General features: G+C 54.3%; 1 protein-coding gene across 2 annotated transcripts; it reads left to right on the top strand.

Moving 5' to 3' along the window:
- The first annotated feature begins 14 nt into the window (after positions 1 to 14).
- FXYD5 (FXYD domain containing ion transport regulator 5) lies at positions 15 to 10842 on the top strand. 2 transcript variants are annotated; one of them, XM_021700885.2, is made up of 9 exons: positions 15 to 138; positions 886 to 946; positions 2767 to 2847; positions 3580 to 3633; positions 4292 to 4417; positions 7019 to 7114; positions 8159 to 8188; positions 8270 to 8344; positions 10509 to 10842. In XM_021700885.2, the coding sequence occupies exons 2-9, from the start codon at positions 886 to 888 to the stop codon at positions 10556 to 10558; spliced, it is 573 nt and encodes a 190-aa protein (XP_021556560.1). In that variant the 5' UTR covers positions 15 to 138; the 3' UTR covers positions 10559 to 10842. The 2 variants fall into 2 exon arrangements, with proteins under 2 accessions (XP_021556560.1, XP_021556561.1); XM_021700886.2 differs by lacking the exon at positions 2767 to 2847.
- The last annotated feature ends 1761 nt before the right edge of the window (positions 10843 to 12603 follow it).

Raw genomic sequence — 12603 nt, 5'->3', positions numbered from 1 at the left:
AAACCCGAGAGGAAATGACTGAGCCCGTCTCGGTCCCCGCCCGCCAGCTCTCCCCTGGCCACACCCTCCGCCGGGACGCAGCCGCCGCCGCTGCCCTCTGTCCACGAGGCTGCGGGCTTGGGACCCCCCGGCTCTGACGTAAGTCTCGCCTGCGATCCGCCGGCGCCCGCCTCCCCTCTGCCGAGGGGCCGGGCTCAGGTGCCTGGAGGACTGCTCTTCTCGGTGCCTCTCGGCCCCCCACTCATGCTCACGCCTGCTCCGCGCCTGCTCTTGGGCACTGCGGTGGGCTGCGGGCGCCTCTTCCTCCTGCCTCAGTCTCCCCGGCTCTCCGCCATCGCTTTCGGGCCGGGTGTCCTAGAGGTGCCCAGCATCCTGCTCTATTGTCCCTGAGGCGGCGAGGCCCCTAACACCAGCTCACTTTTTCCTCTGAGATCGGGAGTACATTACTCATTCTTCCTCTTTCTCCTCCTTGCTGACTCCTCGCCTCTGGGGACAGCCCCGGAGGGAGGCACCAGGCCCCCTGATCTACTCCTGTGCCCTGTAGGGTCAGTCTTGGTGGGGTAAGTTCTTCTCAGCTCCAGGGGTGTCCCTGTGCAGTGGCTGCTGCTGGAAGCCCCATTTGGTCTGATGCTTCTTGTTTTCTTTGGGGGCCTGCATATGGAAGAAGGGGGTGGTTGCCGGGGATCCCCCTCCACTTCTAGAACCCTCCCTCTGCCCTGGAAACCAGCTGTCAGCCCAGGCAGGGGGTCCTTGAAGTCAGAGGTGCTTGCTCTGGGTAAAGAAGGGGCTGCAAGATCCCCACGGGGGGGGCCGGTGTGTGGGGGTGCTGCCCGGGGCCTGCCTCAGTGACGACATGGCTGATCCCAGCTTCGGTTCACCCCATAGATGTCGCCCTCTGGTCGCCTGTGTCTCCTCACCATCGTTGGCCTGATTCTCCCCACCAGAGGTAAGGCCGGGCCCTTGTCCCCACTCTGCCCCAGAGTGCCCCACCTGGAGTGTACTGGTGGGGTGGGTGGGCACCCATGGATTTGGATGCCCTGCCCTGTGTCTTCACCCTCCTACTGAGCCAGCACCAGGAAGTGGGGTCTTGATGAGGGGGCCAGGGTTACACCCTCTTTGGAACACCTCGCACCTGGGTGGCCGCTTCCAGTGAGTCTGGCCAGAGCCTGTCCTGCTGAGCATCCTCCATTTCACGTCCAAGAAGAACTCACTGAGTTTGATTTGGCGGGTAGATTGGTGTCAATTTTCTACTGAGCAGCCAGGAAGCCTAGGCTCCCAGCAAAGCAGCTCCCTGGATACCCGGGTGATACACGATTAGGCAGAGGGGGTGACCTGGGGCCAGTCCAAGATTTGGAGGTGTCTCACCCCTGCCTGGGAAGGGTTTCCTGAAGGCAGTGCCCATGGTGGGCATTTGCAGGTGCTTTCTACATGGCAGGTGGTGCATATGTGAACTCATTTCGACTTAAGCTCCACTCTGTTATACATACGGTCATGTCCGTTTTATGGATGAGGATACTCAGGCTCAGCAAAGGAAGTGCCCTGTGCCAGAGGCTAGTGAGTAGTGAGGCTGGGATATGACCCATCTTTCTTGCCCTCAGAACCCAGGACATAACCTCCACTGAAGCTGCCCCATTTGTCTTTGATAAAATGGTTTTCACGTATTCTTTCAATCATTCACCAAGTATTCATTGAGCAGCTACTATGTGCCAGATCTTATTCTATGCACTGGGGAAACAGCAACACATAAAACAGGAGCTCACATTCTAGTTGGGAAAGACAGGCAATAAACAATCCATCAGTAAATTATATGGTACGCTAGAAGGCGGTAAGTGCTATGGAGAGAAACAGAGCAGAGTAATGAGGATTGTTTAGATGGGGTGGCCAGGGAAGACCTCACCAGAAGGTGACATTTGGGCAGACACTCGAAGGAGATGAGGGAATGAGCCCAGCAGGCATCTGGGGGATAAGTGCTGTCCAGTGAGTATGAGGAAGAGCCGGGAGGCCAGGTGGCTGGGCTGGGGTGAACAAGGGCAGGGTGGGAAGAGGAGAGGTAAGAGGTGTGACAGGAAACCAGGTGGAGGGGGGAGTGGGGAGGCCCCATGAGTACTTTGGCTTGTATTAGGAGCAAGGAGGGGGCTCTGCACCAGCAGGGCCTTGACGTGACTCAGGGGTTCACAGGCTCCCCCTGGCTGCAGGTGGGGAGCAGAGGACAGGGATGAAGGCAGGGAGCCCAGGGAGGGGTGTCCAGGGCAGAGCCGATGAGGCTGGGCCGGGGCGGGAGCAGTGTTGTGTCCAGCCCTGACTGCGTATCAGGGAGTGGGGGAGACCCTTTCCTCTGTCGTGTCCTTTCGCCCTCTCCATAGCCCTGAGAAGCAGATTCAGTTAGTATCCCCACTTTGCAGATGAGACAGCTGAGGCTCAGACTTCACCCGCTCCAGGTCACATAGCGAGGAAGTCGCTGGAAGCAGAATTTGAGACCACAGCCCCGGCTGACTTTAGGACGTGGGTTCACTAGGCTAAATCGCCTCTTCCATCCCACAAGGATGGGCAGGGAGAGGGGCTGGAGGAAGGGTGCTGGGCCTCAGCGTTTCTTAAAACACTTCCAGGACCATGGACGGATACCCCCAATCAAGTGTCTGTCTGTCTGCGGCTCCACCAGCATGTCCTGAGCTACCACCCACAGCTTCAAAGATGAGGGCAAGGTGGGGTTTTGGTGAGAGAAGGGGGACCAGAGGTTCCTCTGACTCCTCGCCCTTGATTTCCCAGGACATATATTGAAGGAGGCCACATCCGTTTCTCCAGCAGACCCAGCCAGGGTGAATGTTCATGCCCTGACGCCAGCCCCAGGTGAGGAAAGAGGGATGGATCTGTCAAGATCCTGTCACTGCAAATAACAACAGCCACAAAAAATCTCAAGCTCGGACCACTCAGGAATTTTGGGTTTGTGCAATCAGAAAGTCTGGTGATAGGCCTTCAGGCATGGCTCGGTCTAGGTGCTCAAATGATGCTATCAGGAACCTGTCTTGATCTCTCGGTTCTATCTTTCTTGTGTTGACTAGACTCTCCTTTTATGGGGCCAAGATGGCTCCTAGAGACCTGAGGCTTCCATCCTCCCTCCTAAGAAGCCAGAGGAAAGCAGATTTCCCCTTCCCCAATCCAGCAAAAGTCCCACGACTGAGTGTCCCCGACCAGTCTCAGGTGGCAAGTCCAACAGTGAGCTGATCATTGTGGCCACAGGCCAAAGCTGATTGGCCAGACCCCAGTCTCAGGTTCAACCTCCAACAAGGCTGGTGCCAGCCTCACTGAATGAAGTGGACCCAGACTCAGGGAAGGGTAGTTCATAAAGTTCCAGGGGCTCTTACCAGAGGTGGATGGATTCTGAGTAGGGGGATGCGCATCTGTGGGAGGAGAGGTGCAGGCATGGCAGTTGGGCCGTTAGCAAATGGCTCGGTTAATTAAGTCATTTCAATTATATCAAAATTGAGTTGCTATGGAAATCCACCCCCCACCACCCCGTTCCTCCACCCGTGGACCTTCTCCACATCTTCTCTCTCTTCTCTCCCTGTTTCCGGACTCCAGATGCAGTCTACCCAGAACCCCAGCCCACTGCTCAGACAACCCTGAAGACTGGTGGTGAGTGAGGCAGGGGGAGGGGGCAGGAGCGTGGGCCTGGGACAGACACGCTCCCTCTCTTCCTCCGACACTCCGGGTCCTTGCTTACTCATTTCAGTCCCCCAGCTCTGAATCCTCTGGCTTACTTTGTGGTGGGGCAGCCAGCCACCCACCTCCACTTCTTTAGAAACAAATCTTTTGAAATCATGAAAAATAATATGCATATCGAAACGTACAGAGCCCATAAACATAGAACTAAAGCATATTACTCTAAGTTGAACCCCTGCGTAACCGGCACCCAGCTCAAGGACTAGACCTTTGCAAACACCCCAGCAACTCCCCATGTGCCAAGGCCACTCCTTCCTTCCTTTAATCTCGGTATCTTTTGCCGTTTTTGAGTTTTCAAAACAGTTTTGAACTGTTTCTTGGAGTATAAGATAATTCAAAACGTGCTCCCCGATTTTCTCCATGAATATTTAGTGATACCGTAATACATGCACATATTCTGCTTGGAAGTCATGCAAATATCACAGGCGAGATGAAATCCCTTGGTCGATCCCCATTCTCTTCTCTCCCCGTCTCTGAGAGGCGCCCACTTCTGGCGCTGGATGGGGAGTAGCCCCCCAGGGATGCGATTCACTCGTTGTTCCCTTTTCCCTCGCTCATCTGACCTGAGTAGGAACAACACAGGAGCAGAAGGAGGAGATCCAGACCCCAAAAATGGAGGAGACCCAGTCCCCGCAACCGACGGGAATGGATGTGCTTCTAGCAACAGATCCGAAGACCGTCAAGAGTGGCCCAGAAGGTAGGGCCTGGGACTAGAAGGGCAACGTACAAATTTTGTTTAATTCTCTATCTGGGTCAGCAGTTCCCCAAGTACGTTTCTCAGAGCACCCGTTTGGGGAATTGTTAATACATTTTCAAAAAACTCTGTTTTGATTTGCGTCAAAGGTATTTGGGAAACTCTGAGTTAAAGTTAAACACATTTCTTTTTGGTGGGACTTCTTGGAGTCTTATTAACGCTCATTTGCAGTAAGCATCCCCTACAGGAGCTCCTAGTATGCCTCATTTTCCAAACCTGATGGACATGGGACTCTCTTTTGTTCAGGTTCCTTTATAGGGCTGGTACCTGGAAATGTGGGTGTAGGTGTTTCCTTTGTGTACCTCTTCATGTTAGAGCAGGAGTTTTTCAGTTGCAAAATACTGCAAATGCAACTAAAAATAAAATAGATTTATTGGCTATATGTGTTCTGTAAAGTCCAGATACGGGATTTCAGGAACAGCTGGATCAAGGTGCTCAAGCACTGTCATCATAACTGACTTGCTCTCTCTCAGCTCTGTTGTCTATGTTCTCAAGTTCTCAAGTGGCTTTTCCCCTCTTGGTGGCAAAGATAGTCCCATAGTTCTATTTAGGTCACAAACCCAGCAGATAGAGCCCATCTCTTTCTCATGTCTAGCCCAAGGCATAGAATTGACTCTCACTGGCCCAGCTGGGGTCACATACCCATGTCTGGCCAAAGGGAGCCAGGGAAATGGATTGCTCTGACTGCTTAGGCCTGAGTCTTGTGCCCACTCTGGGGCTGCGGAGCAGGGTCAGCCCTGTCTGAACTGCATAGGCCAGAGTCAGGGAAGAGGTAGTTCCCCTCAGGACCAGTGAGTAATTAACATTTCAGAGGCATGGTAAAGGCAGCTGAGCCGAGGTGAAGGCAGCAGGTGGGCTCCAATGCCTATCTGACCCATATTTGAGGAGCAGCCCCTACTGGAAAATACTGTAGCTTGAGCCATTCCCAGGCTGACATGTATGCACAGTGGTGCAGACTGGGCACTGCACGAGAGCATCACCTCTAAGACCATGTCATTCCCCTTGTGGATTTTTATAATCATTATAGTTTTCCAGTGATGGCAGTAAAGCATCTAATTCTGACGGAGCCTGTCTATTAGAACAATTTTACCACCGATGGAAATAAAGTGTCTTGGAGAAGAGAATTTTTCTATTTTCCACAAAAGGGGAGGTGGGGGGGGTATAGTGACTGTGTCCACACTTTCCAATTGAGAAAACATTCTCACATCTCCAGATTCACTTGCTGTGAGTCCGTGTTGACCCGAGTTACTCTGTGTTATGATATCATGTTCCTGGTTATATGGGACAGAAATTCAGCCGGGCTGAGGGGGTGATGGAGCCAAGAGGTAAAAGACACCTCTGAGCCTCCGACTCACTCAGAGCCTGAGCACGAACGCCCCCAGCGCCTCTCTCCCTCCTTCATCTTTGTTTCTCTTGTGCTGGATCTTGTCTTCCGCCTGGTGAAGAAATGGTTCCTGTCATCTGCAAGCTCAGAGCTCCCAGACTTCACCTAGCTGCCCCTCCGAATGTCTACTTGGAATGTGGAAGGTCCCAGGGAAGAAGGAGCCTGGGTCACATGCTCCCCCTTGTGGCCCGCATTGCAATAGAACCAGATGGACTGGGGAAAGCGGGAGCAGGCCCCCCAAAGAAAGGGGCAGCTGTTCCCAGGAGGGAGGGGTGAGAGCCAGCTACAGCTATGGGGTAACAGCGACAGCCAACATCTGCAGAGAGTTTGCTCCCTGCCGGGCCCTGTGCTAAGCTTTCCCGCCTTCACTCATTCACTGCTCACAGCCACTCTGCCTGGTAGGAACTGTTGAAACCTCATTTTACAGGAAGGCAACCGGGGCCCAGAGAGGTTACTCTGCCGGCCTTAGGCCACACAGCCCAAAGCGGCAGAACCAGAATCTGAGCCCAGGCTCTCTAGCACCAGCGTGCCTGAGCACTGCACAGCACCGAGGCTGTCCTTTACATTCTCTGTGGTCTCTGCATGTCTGTCCTTGCTGCTGGTCTGGATTGAGCCTTCCCTTGGCCAAGGCTTTTCCGAACATCTTGTGATCCTTGCCTGTCGGTTCATACTTAAGAAGTGAGGTGCTGGGGCGCCTGGGTGGCTCAGTCTGCTAAGCGGCTGCCCTTGGCTCAGGTCATGATCCCAGGGTCCTGAGATCGAGCCCCGCATCAGGCGGGCTCCCTGCTTCTCCCTCTCCCTCTGCCCTGCTCGTGCTCTCGCTCTCTCTCAATCCTGGTGCTGGGCCCGTGTTCTGGAGGCGCCCCTGCCTGGCTCAGAAGGATACTATCCGTTGCTTCCCTGATTACGAGGCAGCCCAGGAGGTTCTGGGGGAGCGGGAGGGGGGCTGGGACAGTTGGTCTTAACCTGGGGTGCAGGCTCGTTCAGTATTTCCATACCTGCCATTCCTTGCTGTCCCCGGGGTAGGAGTGGGGGGCTTGCCGTGCCTGCCCACTGAGTGTGTCGATGTGGAGGAGAGTGTCCCCCGGGTACAGACATTCCGAGATGTGGTCATCCCTTGTCTCCTCCACGACTCACTTCCTCCCTCTGCCACCTTCTAGCCACGCCCTCTGCCAAACCCACTAAAGGCACCACGCTCTCCAAGAAGCAGGCTCCAGGCAAAGGCGTCAGGCCGGACCCTATCCTCGGGCCGACTGGTCAGTAACTCCCTTCCCAGACAGGAAACTGGCTATTTCCTCTTCACTCTGTATTTCTAGCACCTGGAACCTTGCCCAGCATGAAATAGCCCTCTGTAAACATGTGGTGGGTGGATACGTGAGTTCAAGGCTGGAAGACGGCGGTGGGGGGTATAAGGTAGACACCCAATAAATGTCTGGATAGACAAATGAATCCATGGATGATTGCAGCGTGCAAACCACCCTGATGCTCAGTGGCTTAAAATGACAACCATTTATTTAACACCCAAGGCTGCAATCTGGAAGTTTTGTCTGGGCTCAGCTGAGTGGTTCTTCTGGTCTCAGCTGCCTTACTCACGCATCTGAGATCAGTTTTGGGGTGAGCAGGGAGCTCTGTCTCCGGGACACCTTGATCTGTCCCCTTGTGGTCTTATCGTCCACTTCCCGCCCAGCCAACTCCACTGAACCTGTGGAAATGATATGTCCACAGGTCACGTAGAGAGTTCCTTCCTTCATTCATTCAAAACATATTCACGAGCACCTACTGTGTTCTAGGTGCCAGAGATATAGCAGTGAACAAGGCGGACGAAAATCTCTTCTCTCGTGGAGCAGACATTCTAGTGGGGGATAGAGATAATAAATAATAATTATAAGAATTATGTATCAGGTGGTTTAAAGCTGCTATCAAGAGAAATAAAGCAGCATTAGGGGCAGAGGTGACTGGAGAGTATTTTCCATAAAGGGCCAGGGAGACCTCCCTGAGAAGGAGCTGAGGGGGAATCGTGTGGATGTCTGGGCAGGGGTGTTCCAGGCAGAGGCCCTGAGGTGAGAGGGGCCTGGTATGGCCACCAGCAGGGCGGCCGCAGGGCTGGAGCATCTGGTGAGCAGGGCAGTGGGGAGCTGAGGTAGAGAGGTGGTGGGAGCCACATGGTGTGTCATATGAGGCTTTGGTCCTAAGTGTCCCAAGGCAGAGACCCAAGTCCCTCCCTCCCTGACTCCGCCATTCACTACTTCACTCCACAGTTTTTGCTGAACTCTGACTTGCTCCCTGTCTGTCCCCCCCAGGTTCCAGTGAGGAAAACCCCTTCTCCTACGGTAAGTTACCCATGGGAGGATGTGGGAAGAGGGAGGGAGAGAGGCAACTCTTGCCACACTCCATCGCTTTTCTCTCTGCAGACGAGCACACTCTCCGGAAGCGGGGGCTGCTGGTCGCAGCTGTGCTGTTCATCACAGGCATTGTCATCCTCACGAGTGAGAATCGGAGCTGGGGGAGGCACCAAGCCTGGGAGGGAGGACGCCTTGGCTTGTACTTTGACTCACGGGATCAGTTCTTGAAGCCCCCCCCCCCCCCCCCCCCCCCCCGCCCAGGCAGAGTTGTTTTAAATGAAGCATATTAGCTACAGGTCCATATAAACCACGCCGGAAGTCAGCGGCTTACAATGATCACCATTTACCTAGGGCTCAATTGTGCCCTTTGGAAATGTAGGCTGGGCTCAGCTGGGTGGTTCTTCTGGTCACAGCAGGATGGCACAGCAATGGGGAGCCGTGTCCCCAAAGCTTGGAGGGGTGACAGGAGGGAGTGGTCGCGCCAGGGGCTGGTGGGAGACAGAACTGTAGGCGGGGGCCACCGGCTTGAGCTTTGGCTCCAGGGAGAGGTTTCCAGCCCCTGCCCCCCAGTAAGCCCACCAGGAGGGAGCAGGGGTGGAGGGGATCAGATACCTAATCCTCTCTCTCTGGCCATGGCCTCCCTGCCAGTTAGAAGGCGAGGAGCCAGGGGATGCAGTCTCTTGTGGCGGCGGGGGGAGGGGGAGGCGAGCAGCATTGCACAGAGCTCAACGTTGTACGGGGAATGGGGGCAAAGAGAGAATAACGAGCAGAAAAACAAATTTTTCAGTTTTTTAAATGCTGCAGGTGAACTAAAACACACAGGCCACCAGTTTGCAAGCTCTCAGTGAAGCCATATAGCTTACACCAGGTTTTATTCCCTCTCTTGCCCAACTTCCCCATCAGGAAAACGCACACAGCCACATCTTTTCTTTGGTCTAAGGTGGGAGGCAGAACACTAAGAGCGGTGAGGAGAGATCGCTAGTGCCTCCTGCCCCACACCGAATCCAGGGCCCGAGGAACATTGCTTCTGTTGTTTATTGATCCTGACCTTGCGCTGGGGCCCTGTCCGCACCCCCTCCCCCCGCCGTAGGAAAAGTGAGGCTCAGAGAACTGAGGGGTTTGCCCAAGGTCACACAGCACCTAAAAATCAGGGAAGGACTGGACCCAGGTCTGTGTGAGGGCAGAGCCTGAAAGTCAGCTCCCGGGCCATCAATTGTTCCAGCGAGAGTCATTTGTGGGCACCTACTCTGTGCCCACCCTGTGCCCTGGTCCCCGCCCTTGGGGAGCTCACATCCAGTGTGTGGGCGGGGGGATGACAGTAAACAGGTAAGTGCGTTAATGAGCAGAGTGGACACTGAGAGAGGTAATTGCCACAAGAAAAAGAAAGCAGAATAATAAGCCAAGAGGGATGGGGAGAGACACTCCCTCTAAAGAGATAAAATCAGGCCTGATGCTTGATGATGAGAAAGACGATTTAAAAAACAGGTAAAGGGAGCAGCAAGTACAAAGCCCCAGAGGCAGGAATGAGCTGAGCGTGTTGCAATAACCACAGGAAGAGGCTAGGGTGGCTGGAGCCGTGTGAGCCCGGTGGGGACTAGAAAGAGGAGAGGAGGCAAGAGTGGCAGCCAGGACATTTGTCTTCTGAAATCCCACCCCCCCCATTCCCTTTGGTCAGGCCCCCTGACCCCCCTGTTGTCCATTAAGCCTACCTGTCTCCTCCTACCCCAGGGCCTTTGCACTGGCCATTCCCTCTGTCTGGAACACCCTTCCTCTAGATGTCCACGTGGCTCCCCCCTCACCTCTTTCAATGAGGCCCCTCTAGTCATCGCCATGTGGATGCCCCCGGCCCCTGGGCCTCCCTGCCTCCCTCCTGGCTTTAGTTTTCTTCTGAGCACGCATCACCATCTGATATCACTGTTCCTACACTTGACCCAGTCATTCTGCTCATTGTCAGTCTCCCCGACTAGAAAGTCAGCTCTACCAGGGCAGGGATTTTATTCATTCCTGTCCCCGGCTGTGCTCCCAGTGCCGAGGTCAGAGCCTGGCACATAGTAGGTGCGCAGTAAATATTTGCTGAATGAACGAATCACACACAAGCTCGGATGGGTTTTCAAGCTCCTCTCTGTGCGTGAGAGGCTTGGGGGACGTCGCACTAGCTCTTCTCCCATGTGCTTCTCATCTCTGGCTCGGGGTTGCCCTGGAGCTTCCCGAAGGGCAGGGCTGGTGGGCCTTGTCCCCCAGCACCCAGAGCACATGCAGTAATCAATGTTGTTTCAACTCATGACCCAACGTTTTCCTTCACCCACAGGTGGCAAGTGTAGGCGGTTACCCCAATTATGCCGGAATCGTAACAGGTGAGACCATCGGAAGTAGGGGCCGGCAACCCAATCGATGGGCACCCCAAGACTGAGTCCCTACCAGCTCACTGTGCCCAGCCACCTCCCTCCCCTCGCGGAGCCTACAGAATAGTCAGTAAAGCCCAGCCTGAGAGGGAAGACCCGGATGGAGCCAGAGCCGGGGCTCACGGCCCAAGGCCCCTACCCTCCCCACCCTACCCACCCAGAGGGCCGCCTGGCTCCCTGGGCACTGCCCCCCCAAGCCACCCATTCTGTTCAGACGAAAAGTAAACACTGTGGTCCTTGCCCATGGTCTCTGATCATTCATGACTGGTGAGTGGAAGAAAGGGGCCGGGACTGAGGACGGGTCCCCTGAGGACTGAAGGGAGAGGGTCACAGACTCAAAAGCCAAGGCAAGGAATCCAGAGAACACGGCCTGGCTGGTGTGAGGCAGGAGGGACGGGAGGGCAGGCCACGGGGGACTCTGGCCGGTGGGAGCGTCTGCGCTGGATTCGGCCCCCGGCAGTGTGAGGCCCCTGGCCTGGTGTCCCACGTGAGCTCACCCCTCACCTTGGTAGGTAGTATTGGTAACCGGCCAAGCGCAAATGGAGGTCCCGGGCCCACGGGGGCCTACTTTTCTTTACACTCCAGATCCTCCCGTCACTGTGAGGGGCCCCACACATGAGTGTGGACACCCCAGCCTGCCCATCCAAACTCCACCCACACCCCCTGCCACAAAAGACTGCCTCTGGGCCACCTCTCTGTGGAGGGGAATGCCCACCAAGAAGGCCACGCAGGCCCTGGGAGGGGGCCCCAGAGCCGTTTGGGCGGGGAATTCCAGGGTCCCAGGGACCCAGAGCAGGGTCCAGAAGGGGCGCAGGCTCTGGTGGGCATGTCCTGAAGGCCTCGGAGAGGGGCTCCATCGGGTAAGGCCAGAGTAGGTCCTCTGAAGCGCGCGGCCCGGGGCAGAGGCCGCTCCCCCAGCGTAAGGGCCATCATGACAAAACACAGAGACAAGGTCCTGTTCACACGGGCTTGCATAACAAAAGTTCACAGACCTTGGGTCAGAGCCTAGTCGTGGGTTATGAAATCAGTTTCATGGGCTCTGAGTAGCATAAAAAAGAGATAAAAAAGAAGTAATAAAATAGAAAAGAAAAATACCAGAGTATATCCCAAATAATCTGATTCTTTATATACTCTTCTCATTTGTTGCCACATTTTCATCCCACCCGTATTATTTACTATTCGCTTTTTCAAGAGATCACCTCCTTTTTTAACATAATACATTTATTTTAAAACGAACAATCGTAGATGGAAAACCAGTACTGCTTCATGTAAGTAGAAAGTAGCCATCAGGATAAATCCAGTGAGGGGCGCCTGGGTGGCTCAGTCGGTTAAGCGTCTGACTCTTGGTTTCTGCTCAGGTCGTGATCTCAGGGTCGTGAGATCCAGCCCCGTGTCAGGCTCCGTGCTCAGCGCAGAGTCTGCTTGAGGTTCTTTCCTCCTCCCTCTCCCTCCCTCTCTGCTCCTCCCCCCGCTTGAGCTCACTCTCTCTCTCTCAAATAAAAAATAAATAGGATAGGGGTGCCTGGGTGGCTCAGTCGTTAAGCGTCTGCCTTCGGCTCAGGTCATGATCCCAGGGTCCTGGGATCGAGCCCCGCGCCGGGCTCCCTGCTCCGCGGGAAGCCTGCCTCTCCCTCTCCACTCCCCCTGCTTGTGTTCCCTCTCTCGCTGTGTCTCTCTCTGTCAAATAAATAAATAAATAATCTTTAATAAATAAATAAATAGGATAAATCCATTGAAAACAAACATGTATTACATGTGATATATAGCATATGTGCATGTGTGATATGTCTTACGTATATGCATAGACGTGTATAATACATGGATGTTATATGTGTGAAATGTATAGTGCGGAATATATACATATATATTGTATATATCCAATATTTATATTCTAAAAATATTTTTGATTGGCATCTACCATCTGCTAATCAGGTGCCTAACCCATCAGGAGGGAATGTCATTCATTCATATAGATATTACACACACACACACACACACACG

The sequence above is a fragment of the Neomonachus schauinslandi genome, chromosome 16 (assembly GCF_002201575.2).
Source record: "Neomonachus schauinslandi chromosome 16, ASM220157v2, whole genome shotgun sequence".
Taxonomy (NCBI): domain Eukaryota; kingdom Metazoa; phylum Chordata; class Mammalia; order Carnivora; family Phocidae; genus Neomonachus; species Neomonachus schauinslandi.
Note: the sequence above shows the minus strand (reverse complement) of the source record. Positions and strands in the feature narration are given on the sequence as shown.

Bases quoted from the DNA above. Each gene is read 5' to 3' on its own strand.
- FXYD5 (XM_021700885.2), top strand. From the start codon at position 886: ATGTCGCCCTCTGGTCGCCTGTGTCTCCTCACCATCGTTGGCCTGATT. The intron at 2,848-3,579 runs GTGAGGAAAGAG...TCCGGACTCCAG, and splicing joins TGCCCTGACGCCAGCCCCAG to ATGCAGTCTACCCAGAACCC. The intron at 4,418-7,018 runs GTAGGGCCTGGG...GCCACCTTCTAG, and splicing joins CGTCAAGAGTGGCCCAGAAG to CCACGCCCTCTGCCAAACCC.